Source organism: Monodelphis domestica, chromosome 4 (assembly GCF_027887165.1).
Source record: "Monodelphis domestica isolate mMonDom1 chromosome 4, mMonDom1.pri, whole genome shotgun sequence".
NCBI classification, from domain to species: domain Eukaryota; kingdom Metazoa; phylum Chordata; class Mammalia; order Didelphimorphia; family Didelphidae; genus Monodelphis; species Monodelphis domestica.
The window spans coordinates 339,963,106-339,988,451 of NC_077230.1; the positions used below are offsets into that span (position 1 = coordinate 339,963,106).

Genomic DNA, 25,346 nt, shown 5'->3' on the forward strand with positions numbered 1-25,346 from the left:
CAATTTATTCAGCCATCCCCCATTGGTGAGCGTCTACTTTGTTTCTGGTTCTTTGCAATTACAAAAAGAGCCGATATAAATATTTTATCATATGTGGGTCCCTTCTTTCCCCTTACTCCTTTGGTATAAACCTAGTAATGGAATCTGAGTCTGAGAATGGGCATTTAAGTCACTTTCTTCACATGACTCCAAATTGCTTTTCAGAATGGTTGCCTCAGTTCACAGCATCTGACTTTTGACATTTCCAATGCTAATTATCCCGTCTTTTGTAATCTTTGCCAGTCTGCTAGCTGTGAGTTACAGCCTTAAGATTGTTTTGGTTCATCTTTCTCACATTAGTGATTTGGACCATTCATTCATGTGACTGCCAAAATTTTGTAATTTGTCTTGAGAACTGTTCAAAATCCTTTTATGTATTTGGAAATGGCTTTTTCTCTTATACATTTTTATTAATTGTCTATATCTCTTAGATATTAAAATTTTTAAATATAAGGAACAGCACAGTGAATGAAAATGCTATGGTCATATAAGAATGGGAACATGGATTCTAAAGCTTATAATGAGCTGATGTTAGTGAAGAAAGGTAAGGAATTGGGGCAGCTGGGTGGCTCAGAGCCAGGTCCAGAGACAGGAGGTCCTGGATTCAAATTTGACCTCAGGCCCTTCCCAGCTGTGTGACCCTGGGCAAGTCACTTAACCCTCATTGCCTAGTCCTTATCGCTCTTCTGACTTGGAACCAATACACAGTATTGATTCCAAGATGGAAGGTAAGGCTTAAAAAAAAAGATTAAAAAAAAGGTAAGGAATAACAGAAAGCTTTATTTTTTTTTGGGTGTGTTAGGAGGTGGGGGATCTAAGAAGATACAGGGCTGCTATTTGAAGCAAACAGCAAAATTATAGTGCTTGGTTTGGTTCTCATTGTTTCCATTTTCTTTGCAAAGAGAATGATCTGTGAACAAAAATGGCTAAGAGGGAGTTCATGACCCAAGGTGAGAGGGGAGATAGAAAGAGGGCACTTAGCTACCCCAGAGGAGTTTAAATCACCAAATCTACAGGAACTACATTCTAGGGTACTGAAAGAATGGGCAGATTGTAATTGCTATGCCATTTTGTGTTTGTTTTTTTTTAGATTGTGGCAAAGAGGTATTTAAGGATTGAAGAAGGGGTAAATTAATTTTTTTTTAGGGACAAAAATGGTATCCACAAACTATAGAGCAGAGAGTGTGACTTTGGTCCCTGGTAAAATTCTAGAATATGTTATTTTATTAAAGAAATAGTTAATTGACATCTAGAAAAGGAAGCAATGATCACAAAGTCAGCATGGTTTCACCAAGAAAGGTCACACCAGACATATCTCATTTATTTTTGACAAGGTTAATCAAATAGTTGATCAGGAGAGTAGCATACATTTTAGCAAATCATTTGATTAATAGATACTAAGTTAATGTGACTGCCTCACTGTCTCTTCCAAAGTTTTTGAAGTCTAGTGGCAGTGGATGGCCTCAGTGTCCCAAAGTAGAATGGATTTCTCTTCCTGCAGGTCTTCAAGCAAAGGTTTGAATGACAATTTGCTGAATATGTAGTAGTGGATTCTTATTTGGGTATGGATTGAACTAGATGGCCTCTGAGTGCCATTCCAATTCTAATATTCCATGGCTTTGTGAAAACCCAAATCTCATAAGACCCATTGTATTTACCATGGTGTAACACTTTTAAACCTTGGCTCTAGGTTAAGCACCACGGCCATTTAAGCAGGGAAAGTAACTTAGATAAAAAGTTACCACCTTAATTTTTTTATCCCCAAAAGGCCGCCCTACTTTGGATGCCCCCTTGTGGTATGAGAATGACCCAGTTTTCCAGAAGGCTGTGCCAACACAGCACATCTTTTCAAGCTTTAAGTAAGCATTAGTAAAATATTTTTTAAATACACAGAAATTTTTTTTAAATTCATAAAGGGATACAAGGCAATTTTCTTTCTACCTTGTTCAATTTAAATATACTCTTTAAATATATTTTATAATCTTTATAATATAAAATATAATTTTTATGTTATATGTATACCTAACAAGTCCATGGTTTCACATATAATCCTCTCTTTTGTTATTTGAAGATTGGGATGTTTTGTTTATTAATGATTGTTAAGTTCATAATACATTTTTATTAAACCCCTACCTTCCATTGTAAGTATTGGCTCCAAAGCAGAAGAATGGTAAGGGTGAGGCAAATAGGGACTTGCCCAACTAGGAAGTAGTTTCAAAATACATTTTCTAAAATTTTAAGACCTTTTATTATATATATTTTATAAGCATGTATACATACATGTGTATGTTACACATAATATATACACATATATGCACAAGTAGGACAACTTGATCATTTAAAGTTATGTCTTTAAAAGTTTGAATCGACATTGAATAAACTCACTTAGCTGACCAAGCAGACAAATATAATAAAGACTAGGAGTTTTTTTCTTGGTCTTTATTCATTTTTTTAATGGATGCAGCACAAGAGAGGAGCATTGATTTTTAAATCTTAGTAGTTATCCATTCAACCAATATGCATGAAACTGCAGTTCAGAAGAGCTGGATGACTTGCCCAAGGCCACACAGGGAGAGCAGATAGCACAGCTGGAGTTCAAGCCCAAGACTTCTGACTCCGAAGCCAGTGATCTTCCCGCCGCAATGTGTCTTCCATTTTTTAGGGAATCCAAACTGGTAGAGTTCAAGCTTCAGATAAAGGCTGGGCAAAGACGGCCTCTTCAATCACTTCCAGTTCTGAGGTTCTGCTCCCTGTGGATCCTGTGCTCAGCACTGGTGGGGAGTGGGAGGAGGAACAGGGAGGAACACCAAGATGACCAAGATGTGGTCCTTGCCCTCAAAAAGCTGGTCTAGTCAGCAGGCTTTAAATAAGTGCCCACTATGTGCCAGGAGTACAAAGCAAAGCACAAAAGTCCCTGCCCCCAAGCAGCTCATAAGGTAGGGCAATGAGGTGGCTCAGTGGATAGAGAGCCAGGCTTGGAGATGGGAAGCCCCGAGTTCAGATCTGGCCTCAGCCTTTTCCTATCTGTGTGACCCTGGGCAAGTCACTTAACCCCATGACCTAGCCCTTACTGCTCCTCTGCCTTGGAACCAATACTTAGTATCAATCCTGAGACAAAAGATAAGGGTTTAAATAAATAACTTTAAGATAACTGCCCAGGGATTTAGGCAGAGAAATGTTCATATTGAGTTGTCGAGGAGAATTTTTCTTCAGCAAACACTTGGGTATCTAATAAAAGGCAAACTTGGAAAAGGCTATTTCAAACTTACTTTTCTCTATGAGCACTGAAAATGCAACGTCCTGAGATCTGCTCTGGGGGAGGCCCAGGAGCTCATTTAGTCCTGAACAAGAGCCCCTCTCGAGCATCTCTGACAGTTTTAGGAGAAACATTCATCCATTGCTATTGTTTTGCTTTCTGAGCCCAAGAAGAACACCTTCATTCCTCTTTCATGTGACAAGCCTTAAAATACTTGAAGGCAGCCACCACGTTCCCCAAGACTTCTCATTTCTAGGTTAAATATCCCCAGTTCCTTCCACTCCTCTTCGTAGGAACGGTCACATTCAAGTTTGCAATAAAAGATAGTCCAGTGTTGTTAATCTTCACAGCCCTCCTCTATATATTATATATACATTTATATATAATTAGCTTGTATTTCACATAACTTAAATAGGGCACATAATTAATTATTGAAGAGAAACTAAGCAGCAAGAACAGCTATAGAGCTGATCTTTGAAGTCAGGAAGACAGGGGCTGGAAGTCCCATCCGACATGTACTAGCTGAGTGACCCTGGCAAAGTCACTTGACCTTTGATTTCCCTCCCTGTTTCCCAGCTCCAGGCAGCCCTCTCAAGACAGATGCTGATTCTATTGATGATTTATTTATTGCTCCTCCCAGGATCTCCTCACACCAGTGAAAGCAGAAGTCTGGTAGTGGGATAAAAGTGATTGAAAGAAGAGGTGCCCACGGAGCGCATAATTCCGGGGAATGAGCAAATGGACAAACAACCACGTGCCTTGGCAAACTGCCCTGCACAAATGCCGTCTATTCCAAACAATTTGGGGTGTGTTGTTAGCCTGGGCAGGAGCCAGGCCCTGCCGCTGTTTTCTGATAGAAACACCTTTGGTCATTTTGCCCTTCAAATGAAAGGGCTGCCTCAGGTGACCCGAACCTACCCAAAGTACAGGTGTGTTTGCAGAAGCTTTTCCTGCAAACTCAAGCTGCACGCAGTGATCCGTGCCGTGTCCTGTCTGTATGTCTCAACTGTTTTACCATTTGAAGCTCGGTCACGTAGTCATGGCAGAAACACCATTTGGTAATTGACACGTTCAAGTCAACAGCTATTTTAAGAGCCCGCTTAAGTTCCAAGCGACATAGTAGATGCTGGGGCTATAAGGGGGGAAAAGCCAGGCCTTCCTTTCCTCCAGGGAGCTTATGGTCAACGGGGTGATAAAGCACAGGAAAAATACAAGGCAGTCATGGGGGGAAATTCAAAGTGTCCCGAGAAAACTGGAGCACGATGAGTCGCGTTGGTCTGAGGCAAGGGGAGGAAGGAATCGGGTAGAGATGAAGAAGGAAGAGCACTTTCTAAGCCTAGGAAATGGCCCGCACAGAGCTGGGAGAGAGGACCGGCCCGCTCTGGCAATCCAGGAAGATCTGAAGCCCAGTGATGTCAAGTTCCAACAGAATGAAGAATGCGTGTTTTATCCTCTCTAAAACAAGGTTTTTGAGCAGGGGAGGGGGATGGTCGGATGTGAGATCAGCATGGAGCCTGGAAGCTGATCCAGCCCAATTCCCCTCCTATTATAGATGAAGAATTGAGGTCCAGAGAGGCGGAGCACGCTGCTCAGTCACCGTTAGCTGTCAGAACCAGGGTTTGGACCCAGGCGCTCCGATTCCAAATCTAATGCCCTTTCCACTAAAACACGTGGCATTCTGGGCGTTAGAAAGGTTATTTTTTTGTTGTTAAATCCTTGCCTTCTCTCCACTGTGCTACCTAGCTGCCCCAGGAAGGTTACATGCTCCTCCTCTGGGCAAGGGGGCCGAGGCCCCGGAATAGGTCCTGAGTGCAGGAGAAGAGGCTGAAGGCGAGGGAGCCTGTATACAGAGAATCAGCAGGCAAGAGCCTGACTCGGGAGAGATGTTCTTGTTCTTCGGACTTACATGTGAAAATAGCCCGGTGGGAACCCCAAACAAAGTGACACCTGACAGTGTTACTTACGCCTTCAAGAGCTAATTCGCCTATGAATGAAAATATCATGGGAAGACGTTTGGAGCTTTTCTCCAAACTTCCTTTTTCACTCATTTGAACTGAATGGGATTGCCCATTAAAGAAACAAGCCCAGGCTGACCAAATGGAAGGGAGCTGGTGAGGAACTCCTTCTATTTAAAAGGGACCCAGGTTCAGAGTCCCAGAGAGGACTGGCCTTGCTCGTAGGAAGTGAGGGGGTCAGGATAGTGCGCATCGCTAGCCTCCGATCCGGCGCTCCTTCCACGGAACTGTGCTGTTCTGTGATTCCGAAGTATCACGAAAGCATTTCTACCAGATCCTTGAAGGCTATGCCAGCGGAGAACACACTCCTGCAGGTCCTACCACGGTGGAAAGGCTTCTGGGTCAGGACAGCGACAGATGATCGCTCATCTGAGAACGAGCCCTCTCCTGTGGGGAAAGGACTGGCCATCAAGGATAAACTCTACTGGCTGCCATACCTCCCACAACCGTTTACTGAAGAAGAGAGAAGCTAGGATGGTGGAAGGGATAACATCATGGACCCCTGGAGTACTAAGAGGTGCGATTAGGGTCTATTTAGAACACATGCACACAATCTATCTGTCCATATACAGGGTCTTCTAATGGAAGATGACATCAGTGAAGGTGGTTAACAATCTGATGGCAAGTTTGTGGCTGAAGGGAACAGCTACTCAACTCTAGAAGAGACATTTCTACCAGCTGTCCTAGTCCCTCGATCAGAAGGTCTCTTAGTTATATGATTTGGAAGGCCCTTGATTGTTCTCTTTCATTTTTCTCCATCTCTCCCCTTCAATCCTCTCCAGAGCTTAGCTTTTGTAAAAATAGTTAACAACTGTCACTTGAAATTGAAATCGAATGTAATGAGTCCTTTCCAGCAGCATTTTAATAAACATCATTCAAAAAAACAAGTCTTTACACAGGAGACCTCAATTTCACATCATTTTTTGAAAAGTCTTAGTGATGGGAACTATAAGACAGCATCCCCAGAGAAATTTGACATTTGGAGAAAACAAGTGCAAGTGGTATTCAGAACATGAGGTAAATGAGCTCAGTGATGGCTTCACATCCATCTGGACTGCAATTTAACAGTATTAGTCTTTGAAAATCATTATGCATTTTTATTATTTCTATTCATGTTATGCAGCCAAGGAAGGAAATGGCTGAACATCAAAACCATCAACATTATACCTGAAAGACAAAATAACATTTAAAAAATCAGAAAGGCTATAATAATTTAGTTTTGTATATTTAAGAACTATGTATGTTCAGAAAAATTTCCCATGGCAAGACTTTATAGTGCTTATAGCATTTGTTTATTTTTATTTTCCTTCAAAACAAAATTCCTAAAGCAATCTATCCCTATAGGAACCAAGATAATTCCAAAGAAAAAGTAATGGGAAGAATTATGAGTCAGAGTCCCTGCTCCAAGTCTGACTTGCTGAACTGTCTCCATCTCTAAGAAGGCAATGAGTGATCTTTGTCCTTGCTAATCCCAGAGACTCCGTGAGTTAAATCAGAATTTCTGAAAACACCTTGGGAGTTTTGTCTTGTAAAAACACACATGATACAAGATGGTCCTAGGACTATTCTCTGACACACACATATTTTTCCCTTTAAATATAACACTACAATATCTGACATATAGATGAAAAGTTTCCAACAAGTTCAGTGGCAAAGAGCCAACTCTCACATGTAAATATTTCCAAAAAATTCATTCCAAATTTTTTTTTTACCTTCATTTTTTTAAATCCTTAGAATCGATACTAAGAATTACTTTCAAGGCAGAAGAGTGCTTGGCCTTAGGGGTGATAGAAGCTTTAGAATCTCAGATAATAATAAATCCTCAATCATGGGGAGGGTTTATGGTTTGAAAACATCAAGTTAATACAACAGATAGCTTTTGGGGTTTGTTTTTAAGTTCAGTGATCATATTAGACAGAGCATTATACTGTACTAACACACCAAAATAGAATTAGTTTGTAGGATACCAGTTTAGAAGGATTATTCTTTGCTAAAGCAGCAGCAATTGAATTCTAGGGTTGTGACAATATTCAGATGTTGCACCATCCAGGATGGCACCAGTCCACTCTGCAGCTTGGGACTCCAGAAAGGGCAGTCAGAAACAATGTCACTAATTTCCTCAGCCCATTTCTGTTTTCTTGATGAGGTCACCGCTAGGATGTAATCATTACCTTAAGAATCGCCTTCTATCAACTACCCCTCATTTTCAGCAAATGCTGTATGCCAGATTTCCATGCTATGAAACCCACAAATTAGGGACAAATCTAGTATAATTTCTGCTACTTCACATTTACAACATTCTGGGTGATTTCTGTAGGGGATGGAGAGGATGCTCATGAAAACCTCACCTATCTGGAATGATCTCAGGGATCACTTGGAAATTGTAATCTTCCCTGCTTAGGAAGGAAAGAAAGATGGTGTAGAATGGAAAAAAGAACCCTAGACTTGGAGTCCAAAGATCTGGATTCCAGTTCCTCCCGACAATTAATAGTTGTGCGACCTTGGGCCCACAGGTCACCTCTCTCAGCCTTGGTTTCTTCAGCTGAAAAATGAGGATGTTGCTCTTGATCATTCTCAGGGGTCTCTTCCAGCTCTCTAACACTGTGTAATACTATAACTGACTCACAAGATGACTGATTCTCTTTCTTTTCCTAGTGAGCTGTCATCTCTTTTATTCGTCCAGTTTGTAATCTTTGGGATTTGATGAACTTAAATTTTTGTCTCTTTGAGACCACATTATTCCTATGATCCCTCCATTTTCTCTCTTCTGTCTTAGCTTTAATTTTAACTTCATTAAATCTTGGCTCTAAATTTTACTCCTTCACCTCAACAGACATACATTCATTTTACAAATGAGAAATCAGGCCCTGAAGACAGAAAGGACTTGCCCAAGGTGACAAAACTATTTACAGTCAGTTCTAGAATAAGAACCCAGCTCTCCAGGCTCCCAGCCCATTCACCCTTGTTGAACTGCTCTTCCTACCTTTGGATCACACTTTTTTCCATGAGCCTACATCTCTGACCTTATATTTTATGTCAGTGGTAAACTAGGATTTCTCTTTACATATTTTTATTTTAAAGACTATGTTTATTTCTTGTGTTGACGTATACCTGTATTCTTTAAACATATGCTAACTTGTAGAACTAAAAAGACTGAACCAAGAAGCATTACAAATTATCATAGCACATGTGAGCTTAGAGACCATCTGGTATGTAAAGCCAGGCGCTCTCCTTCAGTTCTAATATTCCCTGAAATCACATGCCTCAAGTTGTTAACTTACAATGCACAAAAATGTTAAGTTACTCTAGGAAGACCCCTTCGATATGTTCTAATATTGAAGCTTGAGAGTCCAGTGGACTCTGCCATTGCCTTAAACTCAAACGATTCTTCCAGGCCAGCTAATGATAAAGTGGAGGCTTGATAATAGAATTCAAAGTTAACAACATTTCCAGAAAAATGCATGAAATAGAAATATGCTTACCTAAAGAAGGACCCAGGCAATACACAATGAAATAGTTGTAGAATAAATTCTGAAAGCACTGGAAATGTAGTGAAAGGGCCAAAACTGGATTAAATACAGCTCCTGTTAGACTTCCTCCTGTAATACATTTTAAGCAAAATGACACTAAACTAGATTTTGTATCTTTCATCCTTTGGGAACTAAAAACAGATGGCAATGACTAATGTGACCATCTTGGATATTTAGCAAATTATCTTAACAATTACAATCTCTCTAAACTTGTAAAAGAAACCAAAAGGACTTCATATGAGTATTTGTTCCCCAAACCAAGAATTGGATCTTAGAAATTACCTAATTTATAAATCAGTAAGCACTCATTAGACATCTATCATCTGCCTGGTACTGTGTTAAGAACTGGAAATACAAAGACAAAAATGAAAGTTCCTGCCCTTAATTACGGTGCTTACCTTCTGTCAGGAGAGACAACATGTTTGTAAGTCTAATTTCTTTATTGTAAGTAAGTAATGAAATGGAGACTCCCTAAGGGAGAGGGACTTAGAAGGCTTATAAGATCACAGAATTTCAGTAATTCAGAGCTCTTAAACAGATAAGGGCAAGTTTAGGTCCAAATAGTTAAGTGACTTGGCCCAAGTGATAATGCCAGATACTGGTCTTCTGAATTCAAATCCAATTTTTGGGTTTTCTTTTTCTTCCCATTATAACATCTCTGTATGCACTGCTCCGTCCCCCAAGGGTTCCGAAGTATTCAGCATACTTTCTCTTTCAGATCCTTTCTACTATAATTGGGCATTTTGGAATCACAAAATACTAGGGTACAGGATTATTACTATTCTAGTTCTTAGAAAATAATACTGGTAGATTTGTCTCTCTTACATATTTTTAAAAATTATCTTAATAATACTATTTCCAAAGCTTTTTGTAGTGTGTTAAAGTGGCAAAAAAACTTTTTGTCACAAATAAAAATAAATATCCTGTTAGCTATTAACTCTAAGTAGGGTAAAGTCCAAATAACCTTCTAAAGAAGATAAAAAGGGCACAATAGTTACTAGTTTAAAAGTGCTAATATAATAATAGAATGTATGACAGACCCCAACTTTAATTAGAATGACAAAGATGTTATTGATGACCATTATGATAATTTATTAAAATGACCACAGATTTGGAAGTCATGATTGAGCTACTCAGAGACAGTGAACATTGCTGCCCTTTCCACCAGAATCACTTAGAGTTGCAGGAGTCTGAGGTGGAGGGTCAAAGGCCATGGACCTAGCAATGGAACTCATCACTCTGGCCATCTGGAAAACACACTTCAACAACAGAATGGCCAGGACAGTTCATCTGGAACCAGATTTCTTGCTCTAACTCTGCCATTCCTACAACAGTACCATGACATTCATAGAAAGCACCCAGGTATAGACCCGGAAGGAAACAGCCCATCTGAGCCAATTCCTTCATTTTACAGATAAGGAAACTGAGGTCCAGGACGTGACTTTCCCAAGGTTTCACAAGCAGTAAGCATCACAGTACTGTTTAGAAACTAGGTGGAGACTGTGGAGTGGCCTATATACATTCCGCTATTCCATTTCCAAACCTTTGATCAGCTAGCAGCTTGCAAGCATTTCTCAGTCTTAGAAAGGTTTCCGAATCCTGAGCCTAAAATTAGCCTACTTGGGATCTGCCTGATCATGGCAAACTGAAGGTGATTTCCAATTATGTCTATTTTTTCATTAAGTCAACTTTTTTTAAGCCCTCACCTTCCATATTAGAATCAATACTGTGTATTGGTTCCAAGGCAGAAGAGCAATAAGGGCTGAGCGATGGGGGTTAAGTGACTTGCCCAGGGTCACACAGCATCTAAGACCACATTGGAACCCAGGACCTCCTGACTCCAGGCCTGGCTCTTGATCCACTGAGCTACCCAGCTGCCCCCTCATTAAGTCAACTTAAAGTATTTCACCAGGCCGTCCCCAAATACCTCATTCTACTCGTCCCCAGATCATATTTTCCGTTTCCCTTAGTCCTGTGACTCTTGAACCCCTATCAGGAGAATTGGACAATCCATTGTAGGAGGCCAATATATTAAAATACTGAGTGACAAAGGCTCACTGGAGACACTTCTTAGCAGAATGCTCATGTCAAAAGGCTTGAATGTTCACTGACACTTTCCATACCCTTATCAGATCAGTTCTAATTGGATGAACCCCAGGGACTGTCTTTAAATATATAGCTACAGTGGGGTACAATGCAGAGAAGCCCTAGGAAGAGAAGGGAACTTTTGTTCCAGTAATGTGTTTTTTGGGTTTCTAACATGGAGACAGGGGTAGTTCCAGATTATCCAGGCCAAGCTAATCCCCAGCTAAATCTTTCTAAAATTACTCAGAATGTCTACTAGGGGCCTCCTGACTGAAAGCTGGTCTGGGCAGAAAGTCAATGCCGAGGGTGAATAAAACTGCAAGTGTGGGATGGTTAGATCATCAGTATGACATAGTGAAAAAGACCTTGGACTTGGGTCTGAGGATCAACTCTGACATTTATTAGCTACATGATCTTTGAAACAAAGTTTCAGAGAAGTTCTTATCTGTTAACTGAGGATGATAACTCCTCGGATCTGTGGTGAGAAAAGTGCTTTGTAAACTACAAAAATGTAAGCTGACATTACTATCATAGAATGGTTTTTCAAAATGTATCAGACATAAAAATAAACACTAAGGTAAAGCAAAAAATTCAAACACAAACCCTGATTTTAAAAAAAGGAATGTTCAGCAACAGGCATTCTAGTTTGACAACGAAGTGGAAGTATAAATAATTAGATATATGTGTGTTTAAAAAAGGGTAAGAGTTACTTAGTCCTTAAAATATTCTCCAGTTTCCACTAACTGCTTTGATTTGGATTGTCAAAGTAAATAAGTGGATAGTAACTATCATTCCTTTACTAAAACTACATTTTACACTGTTGAATCTGCTTTTAAATAAAATAAGCTTTTTATCTCCCACACATATTCAAATGTTAACATTCTAACTAAAAAAAACCGTTATTTTTAAAAATCAGACTTTTTCAGCAATAAAAGCCAAAAATATTGGCTGGCTTTTATTACCATTAAAATTTCCACAAAAGCTTTGCCTTGTTATACTATCAAAGTATTCAGGAGCTTTGGAGAGATCACCAAAGTACCCTTGCAGCCCGTAAACATTTCCATTTGCCTTATCTAAAATGTGGCTTTGGACACTTTTAATAACCAAATTATAAGCATCAATACCAGGCAATCTCCTTAGGCAGGATCAATATCCTATATTATTTATTTTAAAAATCCCTTGAAAATGAAATTTGTGAAATCAATATAGTTTTACATCAAGCATCTCCTGAAGCTTCATTAGAATTATATAAATTATGAAAATTTAAAACAAATATTTAAAAAATAAATCACACAGTTTGGCTTTTAATATAAAAAGTAATTTTTATTAGCATTAGAAATATACATTTTTTACCTCATTTAAGACTAAACTGGCATTTCATTGAGTGTCAGTCATGATTTTTTAAATCCCCACACAATGGGCTACCGCTTTAAAAAAAAATACATGAAAAATTAGAACAATCTTCTTAGCCACCTTTCTTCCTCTGTGTAATAAAGACAACATCTGCTATTAGTATAACTTCTTTGAAAAACATCACCTCTTCTGGGGAAGAGGGAGGAGAGAAAAAGAGGGAGAGAAAATAGATCACAAAATGTCAGAAAATAATTATTTTAAATGTATTAACATGTAAAAAAATTTTAAATAATGAATGTAAAAAAATGAGAAAAGAAAAAAGGAAAAACATCACCTCTACTAATTTGATGCCAAATATCATGGGACACCAGGCACTTTGCTCCATTCCTCGTGGTCTATCTCTCCTTTTTCTCATCTGTAACAGGATAACACTATCCCCTGCAATACCTAACTGAGATTGTGAGTAAAGCACTGTGTAAACTGTCAAGCATTACAGCAATGAGGGCACTTATTGTTTTAAATGTTTTCTGATCCACTGGATAATTCAAGTCAGAATTCTAAAGCTGGAAGAGACCTTGGACAGCATCTAGTCTAACCATCTGATTTTATAGATGGAAAAACTGAGCCTCAGGGAAGGAAATTCAGAGGCATTATGTATTAGCAAGAAATCATATTATCTGTTTTTAAGCTCTATATGTTTGAATTTTTAACCAAAAGTAAATATTTTGTACGATTAAGTTTATTTTACAAAAATTTTTTAAATTTCTTTTTACTTCTACCTCCTTCCAGTTAACCCTCCTTACAGTATCAAGAAAAACCATAACTATCACGCTGATGCAATTTGATTCATTTTTATTAAATTCCACATTGTTAGATAATTGCATAATTATGAACATTTGAGACATTTCATGTTAACTTTACTAGAGGGAAAATTCCAATTTGGGGCAAGGGAGAGAGAGAGGAAAAAAAAGAGAAAGGATTTTAGGAAATCATAAGCCAAACTGAAATTCAATGTAGATTAGAAACATAGAAAATTCCTACTTTTCAGTTTCAACAATTTAAACCTTTCAATGCAAATACAATGGCACAGATTAAAACTAAAGACATTTCTTCTACATATTCAAAGAGTGGACATAAAATACAAAAATATATGCAAATTGTGTGTGCTTGTAGATGTAAAGGCTTATATTTGAAAACCTGTTATTTAGAATATATAAAAATAACTGATTTGAATTCAATCAATTTGAAAAGGACCCATTAGAATGTAGATATAGCCAACCTTTATGAGCTCCATTTTGAAAGGCAAATATAAATTCTACTTCTTCCATGAAGCCTTTCTCGACTGCTCTAGACCTCTTAGATATCCCTGATTGTCTGAACTTCTTTCAAACTGCACAGCATAATTCAGAATTTTTCTGAATTGTATCATTACCTTCTTTTGCAATGTACTAGCCAGGTAGTACAGTAGATCACCCAACTTGGAATCAGAAGACTCATCTTCATGAGTTCAAATCTAGCCTCAGACACTTACCAGCAGTGTGACCCTGGGCAAGACACTTAATAATATTTGTCTCAGTTTCCTCATCTGTAAAATGAGCTGGAGAAGGGTAACCCACTCCAGTATCTTTACCAAGAAAACTCTAAGTGGGGGCATGAAGTCAGACACAACTGAACAACATTATTTCATAGTTAATAAAATCTCATCTTCCTAACTCAGCAAATGTTTAATGAGCACTTACTAAAATAACTCATATTCATTTAATGATTTAAGGTAGGTAAAGTGCTTTGCATAGCTATCTTATTTGAGTCTTAAAGCCCTTTTGGAGAGGACCTTCATCTTATATCTTCGTGAAGGTTCAACAACTTGCCTATGATTGCATATAAATGTCAGTGGCAGGCTAGAATCCAGGTCTACCTGCCTCTAGCATCAACCCCCTGTGCCACACTTCTCTCTCTTCTGTGTGCTAGGCCCATCTTTAAGAGATAAAACAATATGGCAGACAAGAGGCAGTGAGGTGGCTCAGTGGACTGAGAGTCAGGCCTAGAGACAGGAGGTCCTGGATTCAGATCTGGCCTCAGATCTGATTCTAGGCAAGTCACTTAACCCCCATCACCTAGCCATTACCGCTTTACTGTACACAGTAACAGCAATACTGTGGAATGATCAACTGTTATAGACTTTGCTACCATCCAGGACAATTCTGAGGGACTTATGAAAAAGAATGCTGTTGCCTCCAGAGAAAGAACTGTTGGAGTAGAAATGCAGATGAAAACATGATTTTATCACTTGTTCATTTGGGTATATATTTTGGGGTTTTGGTTTTACAAGGTTATTCACTTACAAAAAAGAATAATATAGAAATGTTTTGCATGATAATAATACATGTATAACCCAGATTGAATTGCTTGCCAGTTCTGGGAGGGGAGAAGGAAGAAGAAAAGGAGACAATCTGGATCATATAACTTTGAAAAACTTATATGGAAATTTGTTATTAAAAGAAAAAAAGGAAAAAAAGAATGGGGTACCCTCCACAATAATACTAAGGTTCAGAGTGGGGTTGGTTTTAGGGAGAAAGAAAAGTTTTTCTCAAACGGGGCAGCTGAGCAGTTCAGTGGATTGAGAGCCAGGCCTCGAGATGGGAGGTCCTGGGTTCAAATCTGGTTTCAGCTTCCCAGCTATATGACCCTGGGCAAGTCACTTAACCCCTATAGCCTAGCCCTTATCACTCTTCTGGCTTGGCACCAATACACAGTATTGATTCTAAGACAGAAGGTAAGGGTTTAAAAATTAAAAAAAAAAAAGGCTTTCTTAGACATCCTATAAAGCTGTCCAGCAGACATCTAGAAGTCATCTTTGACATGGCTAGAAAGAAGGCCCTGAAGACAGGAAGAATTGGGTGCAAATCCAGTTTTGGACACAGTCTAGTCTGGGTAAAGCACTTAACCTCTTAGGGCTCTGGACAACTCTCCAAGACTTCTAAATTGTAAAACAGATGCTAACCTACATTAGTGAAGGATGCTTCCTTCACCTGGAAAGAAGCTCTCTCTGCCAATTAAAGCTCAGGCATAGCCTCCCTATCTCTGTACTGTAGAGACATGACAGCTGAATCAATAGGAGCTGAAGAGATACCAAAAGAGAATATGGGCCAATCTACAAATAGGTGGGTTTTGTAGGGAATTAATAACATACACTTTTGTTTAAATTTTCCACAGAAAATCTTATAACAAAAACATTTTTCAAAAAAAAAAAAACCAACAACTTTGTAAAGATACTGGAAGTTTGTATAGAACTTTACCTATCATGATTTAGAAAGGTATCAAACTACTCTACTTGGAACTAAGAAACTCATAGACTCAAATATTAAAACCAAAATACTGTTTAACTTGATTGTTGAAACCCTTAAAATTGGAATTAGAGCAAATAAGTACATCTTCTTTTCAATCTATGGTCAGTCAGTTATGTATAAAGTAATACCAAGATGGGATAAAAAGACCCCTGGGCTTGAAGGCAGAAGACCCAAATCTGCGTTTCTCTGGAGACATGCTAATTGGTGTGGTGACTGTACCAAGTCAGTTCATCTTTCTAAGTCCAAGCTCACTTTTACAAAGCAGGAAACACACAGAACTTGCATTACAGACCTCACAGGACAGTAAATGGTAAAGTGTAATCAAATTGGAAAAATATTGCTTTTCTCTAGTCACTGAACTATATTTTTTTAGCACAAAAACCACATTCCCAGGCGTGAGGTGGTCTTGAAATAGGCATTGCTACTTTTAAATCTCAAATTATTATGCATCATGGATCATATACTGATGAGATCACCAATTCATAGAAGGTTTGAAGAAGGGTATTATATAGTGAATCAGAGCTCTATTAAACTAGTAAACTAGTAATCCTGGCCACCCTTGGGATAAAAAGAACAGCAAAAACATGTTAATGATTTTGATACTATGATTAGGGCACTATGAGTTAAGTAAAATACTAGTTGATTACACTAGTATACTAGTTCCAAAACATCAACCTACAAATATATTCTAGGGCAGGGCTGCAGGTCATCATTAATACTGTAAATTCATGTCTAGTTATTCTTAGAGCGCATTATATTTTCTAAACCATTCCCAGGTTTTGTTGCTCTCTCCTAACCCTAACCCCCCACCCTCAAACCAAAAGAATGTTAATTGGTTTTACTGATTTTTATAGAGGGAGGATAGAATTTATGAAATCATATTGTTCTTTTATACAATGGTAGATTTGTTCAGTTTGGGGTACAAATCACGTCCCACCCACACCTTCTCATATGGGTTCCATAATTTTGCCTAAGGGTAACATGAATATACAAGATGAAAAAAGGTCTTACTTCATTATCTATTGTCCACACTGTATTCATGGGAGCAAAAAAAGGGGGGGAGGAGGGTTCTGTTCTATGTGGGCCCAGGTGAGACTGCACTCAATCCATGATATCCTGCCACATAAGGCTCAGCTGGAGAAATGGAGAAATTAAAGCTTCTTCAAAGAAAGAAAAGAACATAAGGGGGGAGAAAGGGGAGAGAGGGAGTGTGTGTAAACAAATACATTAAAGCTGTCTCACAAGTAGCTCAAATACTATCACATGGTCAAAAGAATAAACCTAGCTGATTGAGAAGAATTAGAAATTACAGAGACATGGATTTTAGTTTCAATGTAATTAAGAAAACTTCCTGATACCGAGAGCGGCCTAAATGCTGTCTCTAAAACTAGTCAATTCTTTGTAAGTGGAGGTGTTCTAGCAGAGATGTGGTGGAAAGGAATTCCTATTCAGGAAGTAGTTGGACAAGATGAACCTCTTAAGTTCCTTTCAAACTCAGAGATTTAATGATTCTGAATGAATTCCATGTAATTTCCATAGGGACCTTATGCAGAGGTGAGACTAGCAATTTTGGTGCCTATTGCCAACAACCTAGATTGAGCCTTCAGATCAATTTTGTAATAATGTGATAGTAATTCAATGTGATAGTAATTCCATTAAGATATATTCACTTGAACATGAGGGGGAATTAGTTACTACAGTGACTTGCAGATGGTGTATCTGGGACCTCTGTATTTTACCTATTGTTGTAAATGAGGGGCAGCATGTCATGGTAGAAAGAAAACTGGCTTTGAAGAAGAAAGATGGGGTTAGTCTCAGGGACATACAGGCTGTATGATCGTAGCTAGGGGAGTCATTTAATTTTCATGCTCCAGGTAATTCTCTTAAATTAGAGAAAAGGTTTCAATTTGCATTGATGAGAGTTTCCTCCTCTGAAAACCACAGGTCTAGGCCTAATTATTTTATTATTGCTAATCAAGGGATAAGTCAAAGAATTTTATGACCTCTAAATTTCAGTGCTCTGGAACAAAGTCCTTTTCCTAGTTATACTTCTGGCTTCATGATGCAGCAGAAAGAAAAATAAATACTCAAATCACAACACCTAAATCTTGTCCCTGCTACTTTTACTAACTTTATGAAAAAAGCAAGCTCTTTTGCCCTGTAAAATTCATTTTCCTCTACAATGACATGGCTAGACCAAGTGACCTCCGAAGTTCCTTTTATCTATAGATTTTATTACTTCTAAGGGGAGAACAAGTCATTAATCCAAAAGAAAAGAAAGGAACAAAAGAAGAAATCATAACACCATGAGTATAACTTGTATTACCCTGCAATTATTTATTTGGATCTGGCCCCAAAGAGTGCAGATTGTTTCCTGTTCTCCAGTGGGCTGTACCTTCTATTCAAGACCTCTTATGTGGGAGGAAGGAACCTTCTTGCCCAAAATGTGCTGTTCCCAGAAGTTCCTTCAGCGTGTTTCCTTAGTTTTAATCTTAAAGCTTCAAATCTTACCATTTCTCTATCTTAAAAAATCTTTACTTGTGTACAAAATGAAGGTATCGTAGAGCAGTCTATAAATATTGCACTGTCATAATTATTTTTGGTAGAACTGATCTTGTGAAAGACCTTGGAAATGTTTCTTCTTTAGCTAAGACTAGAATTTTGAAACTGGACTTGCCAATCCTACAATAGGTTTGCTCTTTCCTAGCTGGCCACCTTTCCTCTCTATCCACAAAAGAAAACACTGAGGAGTAGATTGTGTAAATAGCCCTTCTAAAGAGGCCATAGATACAACACAGCTTTAATTTTAAAGGAAAGTAAAGATCCTTTTCTGATTTGGAAAGAGCAATGAATTTGTTGAATTAAGGTCTCAACTCTTATTACTTACTAACTGTGTGACCTTAGCTAAGTCTCCACCTCTCTGAATCTCAGTGTCCTCAGCTGGAGAGAAAAAACAGGAACCACCTCAACAGGGTTTGGAGAAGGAAAGTGCTCTGTTAACAATACAATTCTATAGAAATGTGAGTAATTAACTATAACTTGGAAGCTACAAAGGGTGAGTCTTTAAATGGGCTTAGTACTAAAGTAGTTTCATTTTCTACTTCAACAAAGCTAAAATATAAAGACTATCTTGAAAGAATTTTAAAGAATGTGTTCAGATATAAAGATGGGTTAGAGATACCCCTATCTCCACATCAAATGTGCTCCATTTCAAACAGGTATCATTCAATACTGTTTCTTAAATCTCTGCCTTTACAGAAGATTCAACTACATTTGGGATTGGTGAAAACTGTATCATGGACAAACGGGCCAGTGTTGTTTCAAAGAAGTTACTTCTATTTGAGGTATGTTTAGATTACTTATAAATGAATTTTTAAATATCACATGATATGTTGGAGTATTTTAAAGTAACTATGCTTCTATAAGAAGCAAGTATTAGAAAAGACTAGAAGAATTTATATTGAACAGATACTCTTTGGATCTTTTGTCAGTTTTGGGTAGGAATGTGATCGTTATAAATTAAAAACTTCAAATGGAAGTGACTGTTTTGAAATAAGTAAATCCTGGTCTAGTCATTACCAACTTAAAAAACCCTCCATTTCCTTAGTTTGACCTTTAAAGTCCTTCACAACATGACTCTTTTCTTTCCAGGATTCTTACACTTTTTTTTAAACCTTTACCTTGTGTCTCAGAATTGATAGTATCAATTCCAAGGTAGAAGAAAGGTAAAGGCTAGGCAATTGGGATTAAGTGACTTGCCTAGGGTTATGTGGCTAGAAGTATCTGAGGCCAAATTTGAATCCAGGACCTCCCAATTCCACCGTCTGGCTCTTAATCACTGAACTATTTAGTTGCCTTTTTTTATACTTTATTCTCCTCTAAGTATTCTACTGTCCAAGGACCCTAATCTTCTGAACTTTTTCCATCAGCAGTCCCCAATGCCTGGATCCCTTCTCATCTCTGCAATCTGGTTCCCTGGCTTCCTTCAATACTCAGCCTCAATCCTACTTTGGGCAAGAAGCTTTTCCCAATCCACATTCTCTCCTCCTAGTATCTTTTTTTTTCTGACCAAAGACCAAAACTATGATTAGTGCTGCCGGAAGAGGGCTCGCCAAGAGCAGGAGACGTGTTTTTATCTTTATTTGTATCTTAAGCACTTGAAGCTGGCACATCTTCAGCACTTCATAAATGCTTGTGGACTGAGACAAAATATTTTCAGATTACTCTGAACCCAGCCAACTTCTCTGGAGCCAAAGAGAATAAGCATGTCTAAATCTCCCTTCTACACAACAGCTCTTTCCATGTTTGAAGACAAATATGATTTGCCCAAGCCTTCATTTCTCCAAGCAATGCCCTCTAAAATTTCTTACAGGACCCATTCATTCTTCCAGGTAACGGACCCTTTCACATCTTACAGAACCTCATCCCTCAGTTCCACCATTTGGTTGTTGTCATTAAAAATCATTTTTGCTTGGTTATGCCCTAAAATGCACTCAGAGCTGGAACTATATTATAGCCCTGTCTCTTTAGAGAGGTAAAGTGTAAAAATTGTTCTGGAATTGGCAGCCGTTGTCCTATAATGGAAAAAAAAGGTTTTCGAATCAGAAAACCTGCCCAAGTCCATATCCTGTCCCAACTGCTTACAATCTTTTAATCGGTCAAGTCATCTCCCTCCCCTCACCCAATCTGTTTCCTCTTCGGTAAAATTGGGGTGTTGTCCTGGATAATCTCAACAGTTTTGTTACAGGTTCCAAGCCCTATAATTCTATGGCTTAGATTAGAGTTTACTATGCCACTTTTGTAATTCACTTAGCCTCTCAGTCCATAAAATGTGGGTAAAAAGAATACTTAAGTTTCCTCCTTCATAGAGTTACTCCTTGTAAACTTCAGAAGCACTACAGAAATACAAGGTATTAAAAAAAATCCCATAACAAAAACAACTGGGAAATGGCTAGAACAGTGGTGATGGTGGTGCATAGATCTGTACGGTTTAAAGGGAATGGGAGTGGATGCCTAGTGAGCTGTGTGTGCTCTAGAAACAAACCTGCGAAGACCAAAAACGTGATGAGCGCTGCCTGCAAGTGGATGCGAAACTTGAGCCTGATCTCCTGGAAATGCATCATGGTACTGTGGAAGATGAAGGAGCAGAACATCTCCACGAGGAATGCCTCGGGTAGAGCGATGTGGATGGGGTTGGTACACTTCAGAGCCCTCTCGGGATAGTGCCACTTCGAAATGCCCATCTTCCAGATCCACAACATGAAAGTCCGGCTAAACCATGCGCCGAGCATCTGAGCAAGTATCTTGAGAATGCTCATACCCACGGGCATCTGTTCCAGCGCCAACTGCTCCAGGACCCCGCATGGGTTGCTGACAGCGCCCACCAGCGTCAAGCCGTGAACCAGTGAGAGAAAGTATATAATGGTCAAGGGCCAGCTGGGGTTGGACGGACCCAGCTCGACCAGCACCTGGAGCTCGTGCGAGCAGCAGCACAGCTGGAAGGTGGCCAGCAGCTCCGCCACGAAGGTGCGGGTGACCGTGGAGAAGACACGCCTCCGGAACGTCACGCGCATTAAGCCGGTGAGCAGGACCACACCAAGAATCACTCCCAGGGAGATGCAGGAGTTTTGCCCCTCTTTCCACATCATCTGCAGGGTGGAGATCAGCTCTTTCAAGGAAAACCCTGATTTTTCGGGTTGTTTCCACTCCGACCGGTTAGGGGCCGGAGTTTGGTCTAAGTTCTTTTCCAGCTCGAAAGCTTAGAGGGGAAGAAAGGACAAAAGGGGTGGGTTCCTCTTCTCTCCTCCTCCTCTTCTTCCTCCGCCTCCCTCTTCTTCTCGTCCTCCCCTCCCCGGCTCCCAGTTAGTCTAAGGGGTAGAGCCGGGGAGGGGAGGTAGCGGACTAAGACGGCGACTCCGGGGAGGGAGGTTCCCAACGGTTAGTCTCACCCAGCCCGGGGAGAAACGCGTACACCTCACATTCGCCTCGGCTCCCTCGGACGTAACGAATGGGGATGGGAACCTAGAGAGCGGATTGCAGGAAGGAAGGAGGAGCGCGCTCCGGGGGGGCACCACCACGCGTACGCGGCCGAATCGACGACCCCCCCCCCCCCCCGACCCCGGCTCCAAGCCACGAGCCTCTCTGACCTTTGGGATAGTAGGTGGAAGTTTCCTTGGCGTAGGAAAGGGAGGGCGCGTGCACGCCGCCGCTAGGGCAGGGGGAGGGCCCACCGCACAGGCGTACACTCGCGAGAGCGGGCACGCGCCTACACCGTTGCTAGGAGAGAGCGTCGAGGACTGAGCGGAGTCGCTCTGAGCGCCGGCGTGACAGTTGGCCAGGAGCAAAGAAAGCACTTGCGAAAGCACTCAGCTTCCTCAAGTGACTTTCTTTCCATGTTACCCACCCTCTGCGGTCAAGGGGACAAAAGCCCACACCTTTTCTCACCTCAGCCTCCCGTGGTTGTACCATTTTCATGGTGAACAAAGGTTCAGTTTCCCTGCAATGCAGTGGCTGTGACCCCTGCCCGGGGGAGGAGGGGTCTTGCCTGAAATTCTCCACACTCAATTACTCATTCACCCTACATTGTTCAGAGAGAATTTTCAAGAAAGCAAGGGGTCATAAAAATTACCTTCAAGCATAGGGCAGGTCCAGTATTCCAGAATTTTAATGTTGAAAAGGGACCACAGAGGCCATCGAACCCAAACCGTGCGCCTAAATAATAATAGAGGACCTATGGGACACAAGTGGCCATCCAGGCCCTGCTGCCTGAGCCCCCACCAGGCAAACAGTTACCCTTTGGGATCAGTAAGTGTTAGCAAGTTTTCTTTATCACACCTAAATCTCTCTCTGCAACTTGCATTTGTGCTTAGGACAGTTTTTTTTTTCTCATCTAGGTGGGGAAAATAGTCTTAATAATTAGGGCTATCTGAAAAAGGAATTGGCTATCTCTAGAGATAGAAGGTTCTTCTTCCTGGAAGTTATTCAAGAAGATACTGGATGAACATGACTACCACATTACAGGAATAATTTCTCCTCAGTTAAGGATTGTACCAGATGAAGGTTCTTTCCATTCTGAAATTCTATTCTAAATCCTAGTTTTCAGTCATTTGAAGGAAAAAAAAATAGTCATTTTCTCTCTCTACACTTCTCTTTTTGGTCATTTCATTGACTTTTACAGATTCAGCTGCCATTTTTTGACAAATGACTCCCAAATCTTTTATCTCTAGTTCTGACTTCTGAGTGTAGGTTGATAATCTTCCAGGTGCCTATAGGACATCATCAGGATGGATGTCTCAAATTCAGTGAAGTTTTTCTTTCTGCCTAAATATGATTTTTCACTGTACCTGTCATTAGTATCACTTCATCCACTTTCCCACATTTGAAGCCTTGGTGCTATAACCTACTTCTCTTTCACCCCTCTTATCCAAGCAACTATCACCTAGTTCTTTTTATTCTTCCTTACATCTCACTCATCTGCCCTTTTCCCGATGATCCTACTACCGTTACCTTAATATAAAACCTCATTATCAAGCTCTCTGTAATATTGCAGAAGCCTTCTACAAAATACTTCCTGAAACTGCCATTAGAATAATCTATCATATGCATAGATCATAGCAGCTGTTCCAGTCTTCTCTCCTCAAAGTACCAACTCAACCTCCATCAGTCTCTCAGTAAATCAAAGTAATTTAAGCTGAGTCACCTTTGACTCTTCCTTTTGTCAGCCTATATCCAAGAAATTGTCTGACTTTTATCAATTCAAATTTCACTGTTTCTCTTCACTTATTACCTTAGTTAAGGTATTTATTTACTTTCCCCCCTTGGATTATTGTAATAGCTCCTAACTGACCTCATCTCTAGTCTCCCTCCTTTCAAATCTATACTTCATTCAGCTATTAAATAAAATAACCTTCCTAAGGCACAGATCTGTGCCTTCCCTGCTAAAAACAGCAAATAAAAACCTTCTGTGACTCCCTGTTGGCTATAGGATAAAATATCTTAGCTAAGGCTAATCACAATTTGGCTATAATCTACCTTTTCAGTCTTATTACATATTACTTCCCTTCTTTTACCCCAAATTCCAGCCAAAGTAGATTTCATCTGCTTGAATGATGACAATTGAATGAATGATAATAACTAACATTTATATAGAACTTACTATGTTACTATTTTAAGTGTTATACAATTTTTTATTTCATTTGATCCTCATAACAACCCTGGGAAGTATTGTCTTTATTTTGCAGATGGGAAAACTGAGGCAGAGGTTGTAACTTCTAAGCTACTGTTTTCCCCTCTTGTTCATCTTCCTCTTCTTCCTTGTCTGAAATCACTTTGCATTTTTTCATTACATATATGTGTATGTGTGTATATACATACTTACCTGTAAACATGTTATATTCCTCCAGGTAAGCTCTTAAACAAAGATCATTATGGCTAAATTGTAGACTGGGTTAAAAGTGATGAATATGGAAAAATAGGTTGATACAAGGTCGTGAAGGATTTTTAAAGTTAATAAAGGTTTGTATTTTATTCTAAAAGAAATAGTAAGCCACTGAAGAAATAGTAGGCCATTGGAGTTATTTGATTAGGAGAGTCACAAGGTCAGACCTGAGTTTAAGGAAAATTACTTTGGGAGAAACATCCAGAAAAATTAGACTTGAAGGGATGTGTTCCAAATGATGTATTGGCAAAGGAACCTGAAAATCAAAGTCAGAATCAGAAAAGAGTTATTATGAAAACCAGAAAGGTTTATATATGTGTATATGTGGTATATATTTGTACATACAGTGTGTATATGATATATATTTATTCATATATATCTTAAATGAACAGAAACTTAGCTTCTCTCCTTTCTATCTCAAATGCCCTCCCCCCTTTTGAGGATGAAAAAAAAATCACTTGTACAGACAAGGAAACAAATTTATACATTTGCCACATCCAAAATTATATATACCAATATATCTCATTCTGAATCTCACATCTCTGAAGGTGGCTAGCATGTTTCTTCATTATTCATTAATCCTCTGGAATAGTAATTGATGATTACACTGATCAGAGTTCCTAATTCTTTCAAAGTTGTTTGTCTTTACTATATTGTTGTCATTGTATTAATTATTCTCCTGGTTCCATTCACTTCATTCTACATTAGTTCATACAAGTCTTCCCAGATTTCTCTGAAACCATTTCCTTCATAATTTCATATGGTACAATAATATTCTATATTTATGTGCCAATTTGTTAATCTATTTCTCAATTTGTGGGTATGTCCTCACATTCCCATTCTTTTGCCCTTCAAAAAAATATGTTTGCCCATCTTTAGAGTTACGTTTGCTTAAGACGAATCTCACTCATATTATTTTCTCACTAATACCCCCTTCTCTATTTTTTCATTTCTTTATTGAGAATTTTTGCATCCAACGATGTGTTCTTTCCTTCAGGTGCCAGCCACTGTTCCCAAGTTATCTTTCTAGTTTGTATATTTATTTGCGTACCCTGATTAAGTGGAATAATTGCCCCAAATCTTTCTTTTCCTTAGTGTGTGCCTTTTCTATTTCCATTCTTCTCTTAAGATCATCAAAACATAAGAGAACTCTTCTCAGGACTTTTAATTAGACTCTCTATGACCCCTGATGATGATAGGATTCAGGGGGCAACGCATATCATTTCCCCATATTAGAATGTAATCTATATATTTTTGTTTAAATGTTCATTCATTTTCACATTT

The 25,346-nt window shown here is 39.2% G+C and overlaps 1 protein-coding gene and 1 long non-coding RNA gene across 2 annotated transcripts in view; one reads left to right on the forward strand and one right to left on the reverse strand.

The window, feature by feature from the left end:
• Positions 1–6,154: 6,154 nt before the first annotated feature.
• AQP11 (aquaporin 11) lies at positions 6,155–21,922 on the reverse strand. The gene is made up of 3 exons (XM_007490904.3): positions 20,670–21,922; positions 8,793–8,909; positions 6,155–6,477 (listed from the first exon to the last, which is right to left on the reverse strand). The coding sequence occupies exons 1-3, from the start codon at positions 21,271–21,273 to the stop codon at positions 6,398–6,400; spliced, it is 801 nt and encodes a 266-aa protein (XP_007490966.1). The 5' UTR covers positions 21,274–21,922; the 3' UTR covers positions 6,155–6,397.
• LOC103106010 (uncharacterized) overlaps positions 18,209–25,346 on the forward strand; it is a 65,598-nt gene continuing 58,460 nt past the window's right edge. The window contains exons 1-2 of the long non-coding RNA XR_008911427.1: positions 18,209–18,645; positions 18,884–18,969. This is a non-coding gene — a long non-coding RNA (uncharacterized LOC103106010). The remainder of the gene's footprint in view (positions 18,646–18,883; positions 18,970–25,346) is intronic.